General features: G+C 37.8%; 1 protein-coding gene across 2 annotated transcripts in view; it reads right to left on the reverse strand.

Moving 5' to 3' along the window:
• RUNDC3B (RUN domain containing 3B) overlaps positions 1–15,673 on the reverse strand; it is a 53,920-nt gene that overhangs the window by 33,479 nt on the left and 4,768 nt on the right. Inside the window, exons 2-4 of one of the 2 annotated variants that reach the window (XM_065666453.1) lie at positions 13,415–13,512; positions 13,192–13,307; positions 2,224–2,357 (exon numbers count right to left, since the gene is read on the reverse strand). In XM_065666453.1, coding sequence (XP_065522525.1) covers positions 2,224–2,357; positions 13,192–13,307; positions 13,415–13,491 — 327 coding nt within the window. In that variant the 5' untranslated portion in view covers positions 13,492–13,512. The remainder of the gene's footprint in view (positions 1–2,223; positions 2,358–13,191; positions 13,308–13,414; positions 13,513–15,673) is intronic. The other variant, XM_065666452.1, reaches the window with a different exon arrangement.

Raw genomic sequence — 15,673 nt, forward strand, 5'->3', positions numbered from 1 at the left:
CCCAGGACACGGTTGGCTTTCTGGGCTGCAAGTGCACACTGCCAGGTTATGCTGAGCTTCTCAACCAACACCCCCAAGTCCTTCTCATGGATGCTCTCAAGTCTGTTCTCCGCCCAACCTCTATTTGTGATTGGGACTACTCCCACCCAGGGGCAGGACCTTTCACTTGGCCTTGTTGAACCTCATGAGGTTTGCACAAACTCATGACGTATGAACCCTGATGATTCTGCTTTGCTAATGTCTAAAGCCTATGTAGCTCCAGTGAAAGCAAGGCTAGGTAGCACTGGTAAAGCCTTACTAACAGCTCCAATTTGGACCACCAGTAAAACTGATGCATACCATTGGTATTTGTGTTGACACGTCTCCAACCTTGTCAGGCAGAGAACCAAAATACTTCTGCACACACCTCCAAAAATCCAGCACTGTTCTCCACACATTAGCTGCACAAATTAGCTTCTTTGTTTACTATTTGGCATGGACTTAGCCACAGAGTAAAAGAAAAATCTCAATTTATTTTTAGGATTATTTCAGAAAATAGCTTTACATTTTATTATCTGCTGAATTTAAATACTCATCTCTATTAAAATCTTGGAATTCAGAAATATCATTAAAATAAATCTTGAATATAATCAACACAATCATCACATGCTAGAACACAAGTCTCTCCAGAAAGTATTTGAAAATAAATTCTCCAAATTTTCTGAATTTTCAGATCTCAACATAAGCAAGAAAAGTTGCATGACTTAAATTATCAGTCTAATACTCCAGTACATTGAGTGCTAGGAAAAGCATGTAATATTCTGGATAGGAAAAAACAGTCAATATAATAATAACCAGTCAATAAGAAAACCAGCTTTTTGCCATAGAATCTCAAGTGTTTGAAAGCTTTCATGCAGATTATATATACATTTACTGTATAAAATGTAAAACTGAGTCTATGCAAAAGAAGAAAGGAGCAATAGCAGACATTGCAAACAGGCTGTTTTGCAATACTATGGATCATTAGAACGGCTATTCAAAGATCTACTAGATTCATGGTGCTGCTTGATCTAAGCATCATCTTTTAATGAAGAAAAATCTGGTTGTGTAAATACCTGTAATTTAAATTGCACAGTCATGCCCCTGAAAAAAAACCAACAAAACAACAATCTACAAAGCATTTGTTTATAACAAGTTAAATATTTCCACCTCACCAATGACACCAACTCTAAATAATCCAGAGTATAATAAATCTGGCAGATTTTTAAAACAGCCATAGAACACAGTTTGCATACTTCTTCAAATAACTGATTCCAGTTCATTTAGGAGTAACAAGAATTAAGAACACTAATTTATGCATCCTTTTATGTTACTTATGCTTTCAAGTCTGAAGGTTCTCAGTTATCAGTCAAGGCTTCTTCCCACAGAAATACAAGCTACTGAAAAGTGTTCCAATGTAGTAAAAAGAACTTGTAATATCTGTCCAATAGCACTTTTTTTTACTTAATAATTTTTTTACTTAATTTTTTTTTTACTTAATTTTTTTACTTAATTTTTTAGATGTTTGTGTATGCTGTCTCACACCATTAAGATTTAATGATGTACCAATTTAAAGCTCATTCCTATTCAGTTCATATGCATATCAATACATTAAATTGTTACCTCCTTCATGTTTTCATCACACTGACAATCAGAAATTATGATTTCTATATACATCCTTTAAAATGATGGATCTTTATTAGCAAATAAATCTATGAAAGGCTTCCTGCACAATCATGCCAGCAAACTCAACAGTTGGTAACACCTTTTTTATTAGCGCATAAATTATATACAAAATAAAATTACACTTGGGGGGGAGGGAGGGGAAAATCACATTTCCACAATTTTAAAATAGTATTTGTAAGGCATTTCCACAGGTACATAATTTCCCTCAATATAGTGCATTTTTAAAAAGTATGTAAGCTCAAAAATGCGAAGGCAATTTTATAATACAACATGGTCATTGAATAGAGAATTTGCAATTTATTCTACTGAATAACAAATTTAGAAGGGATACATTCAGATTTAAATGGATTTTTTTTAAAGTAAGTATTTATTAGGTATATTAAAAAATACTTCAAACAATGAAAAATTTTGTGGGGCAGGGTTACTAGTATGTTCTTCTTCTGGGTACAGAAATGTCAGCTATACTTTACACAGAACAATGTAATAAAAAAAAGTCAATTTGACCTTTCTCTTCCCTACCTTAGCTCTAGAAGAACCGACATTCTCCATGTTCTCAATACTGCAGATGCAATTGTGAGAGACTTTTCGGCAAGCTACTCGAATGTAGTCCCAGAAACTACGAGGACTTTCATAGCCGAACCAGGTGATCTGACCTTAAATCAAAATACAAGATATGTAAAGACTGATGAACCTCCCTCTCTGCTTACTGGAGATAAAAATAATTCAAATGCTTCCCTATAGGTTGCCTGCACCGACAGGATTTCATGCTACCAAGTCCATAAATTCCTACTGAAAATTGGCTTGCAGGTGTAAAAAATACTTGCGTTATGCAGCTCACCCTGGTTTCAGAGTGACGCAGAGAGAGAAGTTTGTGTACATGTTTATTTTGTTGGTTTTTTCCTTGTTAGTATGCTATAATAATACTCAAGATCCTTCACGGACTCTAACATCACAGCAGAGTACACTGTCTTGCAACTTAAAAATGTGATAAAATAAGTATTTCTATTATTTGTTTTAGGTAGAAAGATGTGTTTCATTAATACAATCAAGTAAAGAGAGTTTTGTTCTTTAAAAAAAAGTATTTTATATATATACACCACTGTTTGCTGTGATACTGTTATCTTCTTTTAGAAAGGGATTGGAATTTTTCAAAATGTGCTTTCATTGAAAGGGAAGTTGATGCATGATCAAAAATGTTTTGCAGTTACAATTTATCTGGAATACACACAGAACATTCCTTGGGAAACTGACCAAAATAAATTGAGCAAATCAACGTATCTTCTGGAGCTTTAAGCAAAATCCTTTTTTTTTTTTTTTCTTCCAGTTTGCAATGTATTACAGCTGGGAAATGAAAGGGAAAATTACATACTACTTGCAACCTCCACATACAAAAGGAATTTAATCACAAACCTAACAGTTCAGCCCCATTTTTCAGACTGAACAGCATATAACTTTGAACAGGTATGTAAAAATTAAGATGAACATTGCCCTCTGGTGACTGCCATTATTATGTATGTTCAAACCCTTTTCTCTATGTAAAATGAAATCTAATTTTTAAGTTAATTTTATTTTAAGTCTTGAGTTGTACTTGGAATTTTTACTAGCTTATCAGAAAGACTTCTAGTTCACTGTTAGCTCAGATTTCAAGAAAAAAATATATTAGATTCATACTGCAAATTATGCACAATAAAAATAAAATGCCAACACATGATGACAAGAATATTTTTATCTAGCATGACTTGTCTTAGTTTCAAACATAGAGTAGTGTCAAAGATCCGTCCCATATGATCTTAAGAAATTCAAGTGGTGGGGCTTTTTTCCCCTAGAGGGTGCCAAGTAACTTGACTTTGTGGTCCATCTGCTAACTTTGTCACATGGATTTATTTACTACATTCAAAGTTTGGTAAAAGACTTGTAAAAACATATCAGGAATAATTAATATATACTACTCAATATACCAAATGTAAAACAAAATCCCAGCATGGTTCAATTATAGTAGATTCAAATCTCAATTCTAAGGACTAAAATGAAAGAATTTCTGCAAGGTAAGCAGTATAACAAACTACTTTTGTTGTAATGCCAAGCACAGCAGACAACAAAAATTCAAAGGCATTTGAACAACACTAAAAATTACAGATTTTTTCACATTCTTTGCCATATTAGAAACATTTCTACCCTAGGGATTATACCTGCAAAATTAAATGCGATTTAAGTGTGAAGATGACTTGGTGCCACCAATTCCAGTGCAAGCATATAAAGGCAAATAAATGCAAGCATACCATATAATAACTTCTGTGTTTTTTTCTAACTATTTTAAGGACAGAGTGTATGTAAGAAAAGGACAGTTTCACTCTACAGTTTTCCGAAGTCACTAATTCAAAGCAATTCCTTTTACAAATAAACACCTGAAAACCACAACATTTTTAAACAAAAATACCTTTATAACAGAAATACATACCAGCACACACAGGACTTATTTGGCTTACACTGATCAAAGTAGTAAGCTGGCCATAATCGCAACATACCGACATAACAGCTCTGTGAGAGGGTATAATGGGTTTCAAACTTCAGTAGGAATTGTCTTCACCTGAAACTCAGTCAACTCAGGACCTTTTGCGAACCAAGAACTTCTGGATCTCACTATTTTCTCCCTACAACTTTAAACCTTGCGACACTCTGGTCATTAATACCATCTGAAGAAAACCTTCCTTAAACATTCCATACACAGAAAGATGTTGGAAAAGACTGAGAATAGTGTGAATATATTTTAAGAACTACTACATAAGACAGCTTATATACAAGGTATATATAATTATATACCTTACATAAGGTATCATAATAGGCATATTATATATTATAATAGGTAGATTCCCTACCATTTTAAAAGCTTTCAACACACGAAATTCCATTTGGCCCTCAATGCACACAGCCATAAGAACTCTCAAGAATGAGGAATGAAACAGCCCCCACTACTCAGCGCTTGTCAGGCTCCGGCAGGAGTGCTGGGTCCAGTTCTGGTCCCCACAATTCAAGGACATGGACACACTGAAGAGGTTCCAAAGGAGGGGCACAAAGATGTTCAAAGGGCTGGAGAACTTGCACCAAGAGGAAAGACTGAAGGCGTTAGGTCTTTTCTCCCTAGGGAACAGAAGGCTTAGAGGGGAACTCATCACAGTATTCCAGTACTTGAAGGGCTGCTACAAAGAGGAGGAAGGCTCTTTCTTTACAAGGAGCCACATGGAGAAGACAAAGGGGAATGGGTAGGTAGAACTTGCACCAGGAGACGTTTCATCTCAACATTAGAAATTTTTTTACAGTAAGAACAATTTTTCCCTGGAAGAGCCTTCCCAGGAATGTGGTAGAGTCACCATCATTGGAGATTTTCAAGATGCAACTGGACAGGGTGCCAGATGATCTCATCTAGGCTCCTTTCACCACAGATGGTTAGGCCAGATGATCTCATGAGGTGACTTCCAACCTGGGCTGTTCTGTGATTCCAAATTCATATATAAATTTTAACAGGAATAAGTTTCCTGGGAGGTCCAAAGAACAGAGTATGCAGTCCTTACCATGAAGTTTATATGTCAACAAAAGACACACAAGATGACAGCTATTTATTTGTCAGCCAAATAAAATTGCCACGTAAACATGGACACTGCATGTCTAATATTAAACATTGTTCAAATGAATTCAATTCTTGTTTACAGAACTGCAAAGCAAATAGAAACAATATTGTGAAAATTCTTTATTTCACCACATTTTTGAATACTGCTACATACCTATTTGTATCAGGTATTTCTGCTCCAGTCTGACTACCAGATACAAACATCCACAATGCCAGCTGCTCTGGACCTTTTCTCACACCCAAGAAGCTCCTTACATATAAGACATTAAACAGTTCAATTCCTACTCACAGTCCAATTTCACATCTACAAAGTTTTACAGTTGCAAAGTAGTAATGAGTAGGATGCTTTAAGGTAGATGCAGGTTTTCTCCAGGCTTCCCTGTATTATTTAGTTCGCAGCAAATTCTTCTTCTATTCCACCAAAAAAAAAGTTTTAATACAACTTGATAGTAATAAACTGGCCTGCTATTCCTTTGAGAAATTTCTGTGATACCTATTCTTTTCTTTCACAGAGTGGGTCATTAAAAATTAAAAATTTACAGTAGTTCATAAACCCAGTCCTCCAAGACAATTATAAATGCATCTAAGATTTTTCTCCATACAGAAGGAGAATGAACTAAACCACAAGTTACATAAGAGCCCTACCATTTCTTTTTAGCCAAAAATGAGTAATATGTGTATACAAATCTTACATCTAGTAACAAAAGCTATTCTACTGATAGAACCAAATAAAGGGCCACCACAGCTATATGCTTAGACTTTGTCTTTTTCATGACCATAGTGCCTTAAGCTCTTATACCCTTAGCCTTACCTTTTTTACCCCCATTGTATCACCATTACCTTAACTATTTTATCCAGCAGATTTCTTTCTCTCAGGATGAGCAGCATTACAAGCTGCATCTTACACAAAGAACTTGCTTCTTCACCTGTGGCTTAAATCTACAAGCAGACATAATTCACATCCCTTCCCTTTGGCACTTCCCTTCAGTCACTGTTTACATCTGAATTATTAGAATTGCTTAAAGAGACTCCATGAAATAGTAGGCAGTAGTAACTACCCTTCCCTTCCTGCCCCCCCCCCAAATAAATAAACTAGCAACCATATGGGAAGGGATAAATTGTGCACTGCAGATACAAGAAAAGTCTTTCATTGCTTGAGAAATGAATTATTTAATAATTCAGCTTACTATGAAGAAGTGCAAAAACTGGACATTTACCAATGACATCACTAATACAGCCATTTACTGTTACTACCAGCAGACTCCTGATGATGCATGAAACCAGAACACTGTATAGAATGAAGAAAGGACAATAACTTATCTTTCTATTTAAGCATCACTACCACCATAGAAGCTTACTATCTGTAGTAAGTTTTCTAAAAGAAAAAAGAAAAACAAGCAAACAAACTCCACAGTTACTAAAAATTAAGAATAACATAGATCAGACAGAGACAGGCAGCTTTGACGGGCTATCCTAGCAGAAGCTTCTGAGGTATGCATAATACCTCTTCAAAATACGTTCAGGAAAAAAGGCACACAAATTTGTGAGTGTCAAAATAAACAGCACAGCATACTGGTTTGTGTCATTATGGTGGTAAATCCAAACAAATGTATAGTCACCAAGTACATTCAAGGAAACCATAACATGCAAAAATTACAGAAGTCACAAGCAAGATGAGCTATATACATTGTCAGTGGCAGAATTTAATTTATACACCAAAACTACTTCTAAGCATGCATACTACCTAGCAGTTTAGATATGAACACATTTTGTTGTAACGGATATTACAGTGAAAACATAGTAAGTCAACAAATACATGACAACACTTTTCAGAAATGTTATAGGTGATGCACATAAACATCTACAATAGTTAATGTTCTTCAATACTAACTTAGTTTAAAGTGATAGAAAAAGGCTGAAAACCATGCAAAATTGTGATACAGTAAAGACAATATATACATCACTTTGAAATGACGTCAGGTTTATATCAGCTAGGATATATATACCTGTGATCAAATCCTAAGGACTGTTGCTGAGCGCCCCTACTGATGTCCCTACCATTTCTGCATTAACTATATTTATATAGATGATCTGATAAAAAGGACACTTACAGGAAGTTTACCTGAAACATCTGTGGCCAGCAGTGAAAACAAAAGGACATGAAGACAACTACAAGATACAGCTTCATCTCCAGAGTACAGAACAGTTAAGAAAGGAACAAGTTCCAAACAACTACCTGGGGAAAAACATGGGTCCTGAAATCACCCAGCTTGCTTTAGAGATTATTGAACTCACATATATTTGTATACAGATTTGTAAAATCCCTCTCAGGATTATAGGTCTTATTTGGTCCAGAGAACTTCAAATACATTGTCTCTGTATTCACTCAGCATACCACTCACTCTCTGCTGCACTATAAACCCATGCAACTTCTTACTCAGAAGGAATAAAAAAAGTAATTAGTCACTCATCTTTTTTCTGTTACTCCTTCTCTCCTATATTTTCAAGATCTTTGACTGTCCTGTCCAGTAGTATCATATAATATTTGGCCTCTTCAGGAACCTGCTTACTAAGGTTCCATGGGATATAGCCCTAGAGGGCAGGGGGGGGCCAAGACTGTTGGTTGATATTCAAGGAGCACCTGCTACAAGCACAGGAGTGTTGCATCCCGACTAGAAGTAACTGCAGCAGGAGGACCAGGAGACCTCCTTGGATGATAAGGAACTGCTGAGGAAAACTCAAAGGGAAAAAAGAGGCTTGTAAAAGGTGGAGGTAAAGACAGGTAGCCTGGGAAGAATACAGGGATGTTGTCCAGGAAGCTAGGGACCAGGTCAGGAAAACTAAACTTGCCTAAGGGTGTGAAAGATAACAGGAAGGGATTCTATAGGTACATAGTGAATTAAAGACAGACTAAGGACAACGTGGGCCCTCTCCAGAAGCTAACAGGAGAAATGACTACCCAGGATTTGGAGAAGGCTGAGGTTCTTGATGACTTCTTTGCCTCAGTCTTCACTGGCAAATGCCCTGACCACACCACCCAAGTCTTGGAAGGCAGACACAGGGATTGTGAGAATGAAGACCTTGGGCCCACTGTAGGAGAGGATCTGGTTCGAGACCATCTTAAAAACCTGAACGTGCACAAGTCCGTGGGACCTGATGAAATCCATCTGTGGGTCGTGAAGGAGCTGGCAAATGAAGTTCCTAAGCCACTGGCCATCATATTTGAAAAATCATGGCAGTCAAGTGAAGTTCCCGACAACTGGAAAAAAGGAAATATAACCCCCATTTCAAGAAGGGGAAAATGGAGGACCCAGGGGATTACAGACCAGTCAGTCTCACCTCTGTGCCTGGCAAAATCTTGGAGCACATTCTCCTGGAAGGCATGCTAAGGCACATGAAAAACAACAAGGTGCTTGGTGACAGCCAGCATGGCTTCACTAAGGGGAAATCCTGCCTGAACAATTTGGCGGCCTTCTATGACGGGGCTACGGAACTGATGGACGGGGTAGAGCAGTTGATGTCATCTACCTGGACTTGTGTAAAGCATTCAACACTGTCCCACATGACATCCTTGTCTCTAAATTGGAGAGACATCAATTTGATGGATGGACCACTTGGTGGATAAAGAGCTGGCTGGATGGACGCACACAAAGAGTTGTGGTCAATGGCTCAATGTCCAGCTGGAGACCAGTGACGAGTGGTGTCCCTCAGGGCTGGTGTTGGGACCAGGCTTGTTCAACATCTTCATCGCTGACATGGACAGCGGGATTGAGTGTGTCCTCAGCAAGCTGTGTGGTTCGGTTGATATGCTGGAGGGAAGGGATGGCATCCAGAGGGACCTTGACACGCTTGTGAGGTGGGCTGATGCCAACCTCATGAAGTTTAACCACGACAAGTGCAAGGTCCTACACCTGGGTTGCAGCAATCCCAGGCACAGCTACAGGTTGGGCAGAGAAGAGATTCAGAGCAGCCCTGAGGAGAAGGACTTGGGGGTGTTGGTTCATGAGAAAATGAACATGAGCCGGCTTCAGTATGCGCTCGCAGCCCAGAAAGCCAACCGTATCGTGGGCTGCATCAAAAGGAGTGTGACCAGCAGGTCGAAAGAGGTGATCCTGCTCCTCTACTCTGCTCCTGTGAGACCTCACCTGGAATATTGTGTGCAGTTCTGGTGTCCTCAACATAAAAAGGACATGGAACTGTTGGAACAAGTCCAGAGGAGGTCCATGAGGATGATCAGGGGACTAGAGCACCTCCCGTATGTGGACAGGCTGGGAAAGCTGGGGCTGTTCAGCCTGGAGAAGAGAAGGCTGAGTGGAGACCTCACAGCAGCCCTCCAGTGTCTGAAGGGGACCTATAAGGATGCTGGGGAGGGATTCTTCGTCAGGGACTGTAGTGACAGGACAAGGGGTAACGGGTTAAAACTTAAATAGGGGAAGTTTAGATTGGATATAAGTAGGAAGTTCTTTACTGTAATGGTGGTGAGGCACTGGAATGGGTTGCCCAAGGAAGTTGTGAATGCTCCATCCCTGGCGGTGTTCAAGGCCCAGTTGGACAGAGCCTTGGGTGGCATGGTTTAGTGTGAGGTGTCCCTGCCCATGGCAAGGGGGTTAGAACTAGATGATCTTAAGGTCTTTTCCAACCCTAACTATTCTATGATTCTATATCTTGCCAGCAGGCATGCCACACAGCTTATTTTAATTACAGGAAAAACACATTCTTTTTATTCTCCTCATTATGTTATTTGGTCTACACTGCACCCACAATAAATCCAGCATCGCTGGGAAGTACCAGGTATGCTACACATACAGTATTATACAGTATGGGGACAAATACCTCTCCATACCTCTCCACTTTCTAGAGCAGAAGGCAGTCAATGACTTGCAATCCCTGAAGACAGTTGATACAGCTTACTCGAACTCTCTCTCTTCATTAGGGCAATTAAAATAATAGGTTGTGAGCCAGACTGCTTTTTCTAACAACAGTGGCCTATTACTGACTGCCACTTGCGGCATTGTTGAATATGTAACTCTAAGGTAGTATAGGTGTGGCCTTTTGGCCACGGCATATTATGTTACCTTTTTTGGAACTATATTGGTGTAGTATGGGCTAAGATTTCTGAATCATATGAAAAGACACCTGCACTCAAGTAGCATTCATAGATCTCTGTTGTACAAGCTGATATGCTGACCTCATTTTATGACTAAGTAAACACCCACATTTAAAACACACTTAAGAAAATGAGCAGCTGGGTTAAAGAAGTTAATCCATGGGGAAAGTCATTAGATTTCTGCCTGTTTGACTTCCTGGTCTGGTTCATCACAGGATTTGGTGAAGACCATAGCCAGCATTAGGAAAACATAACCACAGTGGGAGGGGAAAGGAGGAATACAGTTCTGTAGCAAAGTGCACTGACTTTAAGAAATGTCATGGAGATTTTCAACACAACTGGAAGATGCTGTGAGCAATCTGAGACAGCCGTACTTTGAGCAAGAGGTAGAACTGAATGACTTCCTAAGGTACTTTCCAATTCTCCAATTATTCTTGAAAGAAAAAACAAGCCAACAAACCCACCCAAACCACCATGAATGTTGTTCCTGACCCTTTTGTTATTTGGAACTGGCAACATCAGATCAGTTACCTATCAAAAATCCATCTAAAAATCGTGCTCATATTGCTCAACTGGCATTTTTAGCCGAATAGCCATGAGGATGAGGCTTGAAAAACTATTATTTCAGAATTCTAATCACAATAGTTTCAGGAAACGCATAAAATCTTAATCCCTGTAGTTGAACACTTTTCCCCTTAAAATGGATAAGCTTCTTACTTCCATTTTGTTTTGTCTGGATCCTATCTGAACATGAAACTAATAAGCAGCAACAATCACTATATTCCATCAAGTCTATGCTATGCTCCTTACAAACATTTTATATTTAATGTCAGGAAAGAGTTGCCAGTAAAAGTTTTCTAATAAAAGTAAACTTAGTCCTTTACAATGCAAATTAAATACTTCATTTTATTTTTCCTTCCTCACTCAAGACTTCCAAAGGAAGTTTAAGATTAAGAATCATTATTTGCCTTGGCCTTAAGAAAGTAAAGGTCTATATACTCAAACCCTCAAATCTGGATCATCTGTTTAGCTACACTGACAACTTTGATACAATGAAGCCATTTATCTTACTACAGAACACCAGATCATGTATGTTCTGCCTGCTTTAAAACATTTTATACAACCTGCCACCCTTACCAGTCTGCTTTTAGTGTGTTCCTACTGACATAAAGTATGCACTCAGAATATATTAATAATTTCCACCAATAAACCACTATTTCTTTCAAGCCCTGTGTTGTTTAATATATACCCTCTTAAAATTTGAGTTGCCATGGTGTATTTTTTTCTCAATTTCCCTTTCAACTTTTAAAAGGGTAAAACAATTACTCACAATATCTAGCTTATTACCAAAATATTCCCTGTTTGAAATACAATGCACAAGTTGCTGCCTTTTTCCTTATTTTTATTTAACTCTGCAAACTCAGAAATTCATACCAGTAATTACAAGGGGAAGACTTAAACAAAAATTCAGCTTTTTTATTTTCTCTATTTCTTACTTGCAGTAATTTTTAACTTTTAAATTCCACTTGCTTGTAACCCATTTGCCAACTTGTCAAGGCTTCTTCTCTCTACTGCCTGTCCTGAATAACAGGCTGCAAAGCAAAAGAATGTTGGGGGGAGGGGGGAGAATTCATGATTTTTGCTCAAACACCACAGAAGCTGGGGGAGAAGGAGAAAACAGAGCAATTTCCATGCAGTGTCAAGTTGCTAAGTACCCATAATTACTTCAATAATCTTTGTCACAATGTGACAAACACTATGTTTCTACCCCACAGTGTGATTTTTTTTTTCCTTCTCTGACAGAATGACAGCAGGTAGTAATTGTGCTACTCATGTCAGCCTACACACAATATTGTTCGCAAAGCTTAGTTATGAATATTAAAAAAGTAGGAAAAGATGTGGACTGTCATATTACACATCTATATTTAGATGATTATGATGTCCTTCATAATCCTTAAATAATTTCAGAAACTGTGCACAGCACTGAGAATGACGAGAAGCTTCCCAAGTCCTTTTCTAAGGACTGTTACTGCTAAGGCACGTTCTGTTCTTTTAGCAAAGCAGCTTCCTCTAGAACAATCAGAAAACACAAACAGACATTTTCTTGAATTAGAACAACGTCTGACTCCAGTACAAGAGGAAAATCAACAACTGACCTTTCTCAAAAGCAATTTAATCCAGACCCATTACATTCCAGTAGCAAAAAACCAGTTTCACTAGGGGGATGAGGGACAGGAATTAAAGGACTTAACACAGTCTCTGGAAAAGAAGGCAACAAAAGCAGGGATGGGAGAATGAAAAAGCAGCAGCATCACAGATATGCTCCCTATGGCTTCTGTTAAAGCAGAATACACTACAGTTGTCTTTCAGACTCAGAATCTTAGGACACAGCCTTATCATAAAGCAAAAAAGCAGACAGCACTCAGCACCATGGCAACATTCACTTAATTACCAGCTGAGAAGGCTTCCAAAAAGAACACTGGAAACATGTTTCACAAAACCTGTTTCCTTTACTTTTCCATAGTAATGCAAAAGATCAGGAAGACAACAGCAAAGGAACAGAAAACCACCAAAAACCAGACAAGCAAGCAAACAAAAAACCAACAAACCCAAACCCCGGAAAACCAACAAAGGGTCAGAAAAAGGGACAAAGAAAATAAACACTTTCATTCAGCATCAAGGAGTTTCTACGGATGAGCAGTGGTTTCATATCAACAAATTCTTCTATCACCAATATGGAAGTTAATTAACATACCTTTCAGTCGATGACTTAGAATCTGTTCCAGAATGGCTGCAAAATTATTAAATTCAGGGGAAGTATCATCTATAGTCTCAAAACAGGAACGGTCAATCAGAGTCTTGACTGAAAACCTAGAGCAAAAGTACAGGACAATCATAAAGTATATGGATAGCTATTGGGCCTCTAAAGCAGAACAGTAGTTCGTATAAACCAAATGATCAAAGAACCAGAAAACTACCTTGATGATTTCAAGTTCAGTCGGAGAAATGTAAACACATACCACACTGAGAAATAGCCTGGAAATAGAATCATCATTGTTGGTCTTATGCATGAAGCCTTAAAAACAAAATGAAAACAAAAATCACCATACTTCCTACATAGAAACTGGCTAATTATTTTCCTCTTCTCTGCACTAGTGTAATAAAGCTGTAGAAAACCAGTACTCAAAAAGCACCGAACATCAATTTCTCAATTATAATCCTAAACCATCATGATTTTTGCTTGATATTTTGTCAACACTCCTTTTATTCCCAAATTCCATGTCCAAGAATCAGAAGTATAAACCTCATCTTATTATGAGAACACTGTAATTTCATCCTAGCAAGAATAATCCGAACATATTATAAACCAATTAATTTTTATGCACTGTTAACTCTGTGCATTAACTCAGACAGGCTGATTTCCCTGTGAATGGAGGTAATCCCCATTTAGCACAATATTACTTCATTATTATGCCAGAAAAATTATCAATTTAAATGATCTTACATTTGAAATTGGAAAGGCTGAATCAAGCCACAGTAAAAAGCAGACAAGGTGTAATTAGTCCAACTAGCCAGCTAGTTGTGTTTAGTTACACCTGCACTTACACAAGATCGTTTTTATTCAGGAGCAGCCAGTTTAAACTTCAAGAAATAAGATAAAAATTGATTTTTCTCTTGCCTTTGCCATTTTAATCATAATCCATTTTTCCTTTCTTCAGTTCCTTGTTCTTCAGTTTTTAGTTTCAAGGCAAGTTTCACGTCCTCAACTTTGAAAGTAACACTTACTTTGAGGCATTTATTGTGGTTTTTGCAACAATCCCTGTATGTATTAATGGAGCCATACTAGAGCCTGAGGTGCTTGTTTTCACAACACCCAAACTTCAACAGTAGCATCTTAGGAAGTTCCCACTCGGCCTCTCAGATCCCATACCTGAGCACACTCCTCCCTCAGTCGTGCCAGTTCTACTTTTTATGGGGCTCACTATGAACTGATTTAGATTTTCAGTACTTGAAAGGAGGGATAAAATGGCTTTTAAACATTAAGACATTCATAATAACAATGCTTCACAGCATCTCAACACAGTTCTACAGCACATCTGCAAAAGCAGCATACTATAGAGGCATGGGCAGGAATGAGACTCCTTAAACCAGCAACACTATTTTCAAACAGTCTGTACTGTAAAAGTAACTGCACTGCATCCTGAGTGGAGTCAGCACAGCCTCCTGATGCTCATTTACTAAATCAAATTATGCTCAAACTGAATTGACATATATTTCAGGAGTTTCAACTCAATTATGTCATACTAAGTAAACTTCTGAATAAAGACTCCCCATCCTACTTTCCCTGCAGGCTTCTATTGTTATAGTGGTTTTGGCAGGACAGGAATCAGGAGTGAGAAGGGTGGGGGAGGAAGCTTCTTCTGCAGTGCCAAGTTATGACTCAGTTTTAAACTCCTCCACGTTTTTAACCAATTTTGAGTAAGAGACATGGATGCCCACCAGTAAATTTTTACCTAGTCAGTATCATTGCTACTGACTACCCTTAATGGCAGTAATGCTTTTTTCTTCAAAGCTATACCAGAGCCGTGAAATTATCTATAATTTCTATTTTCAAAAATAAATAAATACAGCAATGCCATGACTACCTATTAACTGTGGCAAGAAGACTTCTCCTACACTGTGCTGGTCTGTAAAAGAGAAGGTACAGCACACCACTCACTCACAGATACATGCACAAGAGAGAGGTGAGTTAGCAGTATAATGCACTGGGCTATATATAATAACATAATATTAAAACTAGAGACATGATCATGACACTATCATCCATAAACTGCAAAACAAAGTGCTGCATAATATGTAGCTATGCCCATTTTTCCTCTACTCAGTGTCCTACTTAAAAGTTCACTGATTAATATTGTATGGGATACATATTCACATATATGGAGATATAGTAAAGAAAAAACACTTAAGAGCAACTCACAAATACACTTCTAAAACTCACGATAAGTAATTTATTTATTTTTTAATTTTAAAGCATCCCACAATTCAATTGAAGGAGTATATCTAGTTTTAAGGATACAACAATTTTTAAATACCTAGGGTCTGATTAGAAAAGGCAGTCTAACAACTCATCATTAATGGTGGTCTTTCTATGTGCTCATATTACTGCCACCATGCACCCCACAGAATATTAATTTCCATCACTCTACACTGTCACCAAAAACCTATGTCAAGCT

Source organism: Lathamus discolor, chromosome 2 (assembly GCF_037157495.1).
Source record: "Lathamus discolor isolate bLatDis1 chromosome 2, bLatDis1.hap1, whole genome shotgun sequence".
NCBI classification, from domain to species: domain Eukaryota; kingdom Metazoa; phylum Chordata; class Aves; order Psittaciformes; family Psittacidae; genus Lathamus; species Lathamus discolor.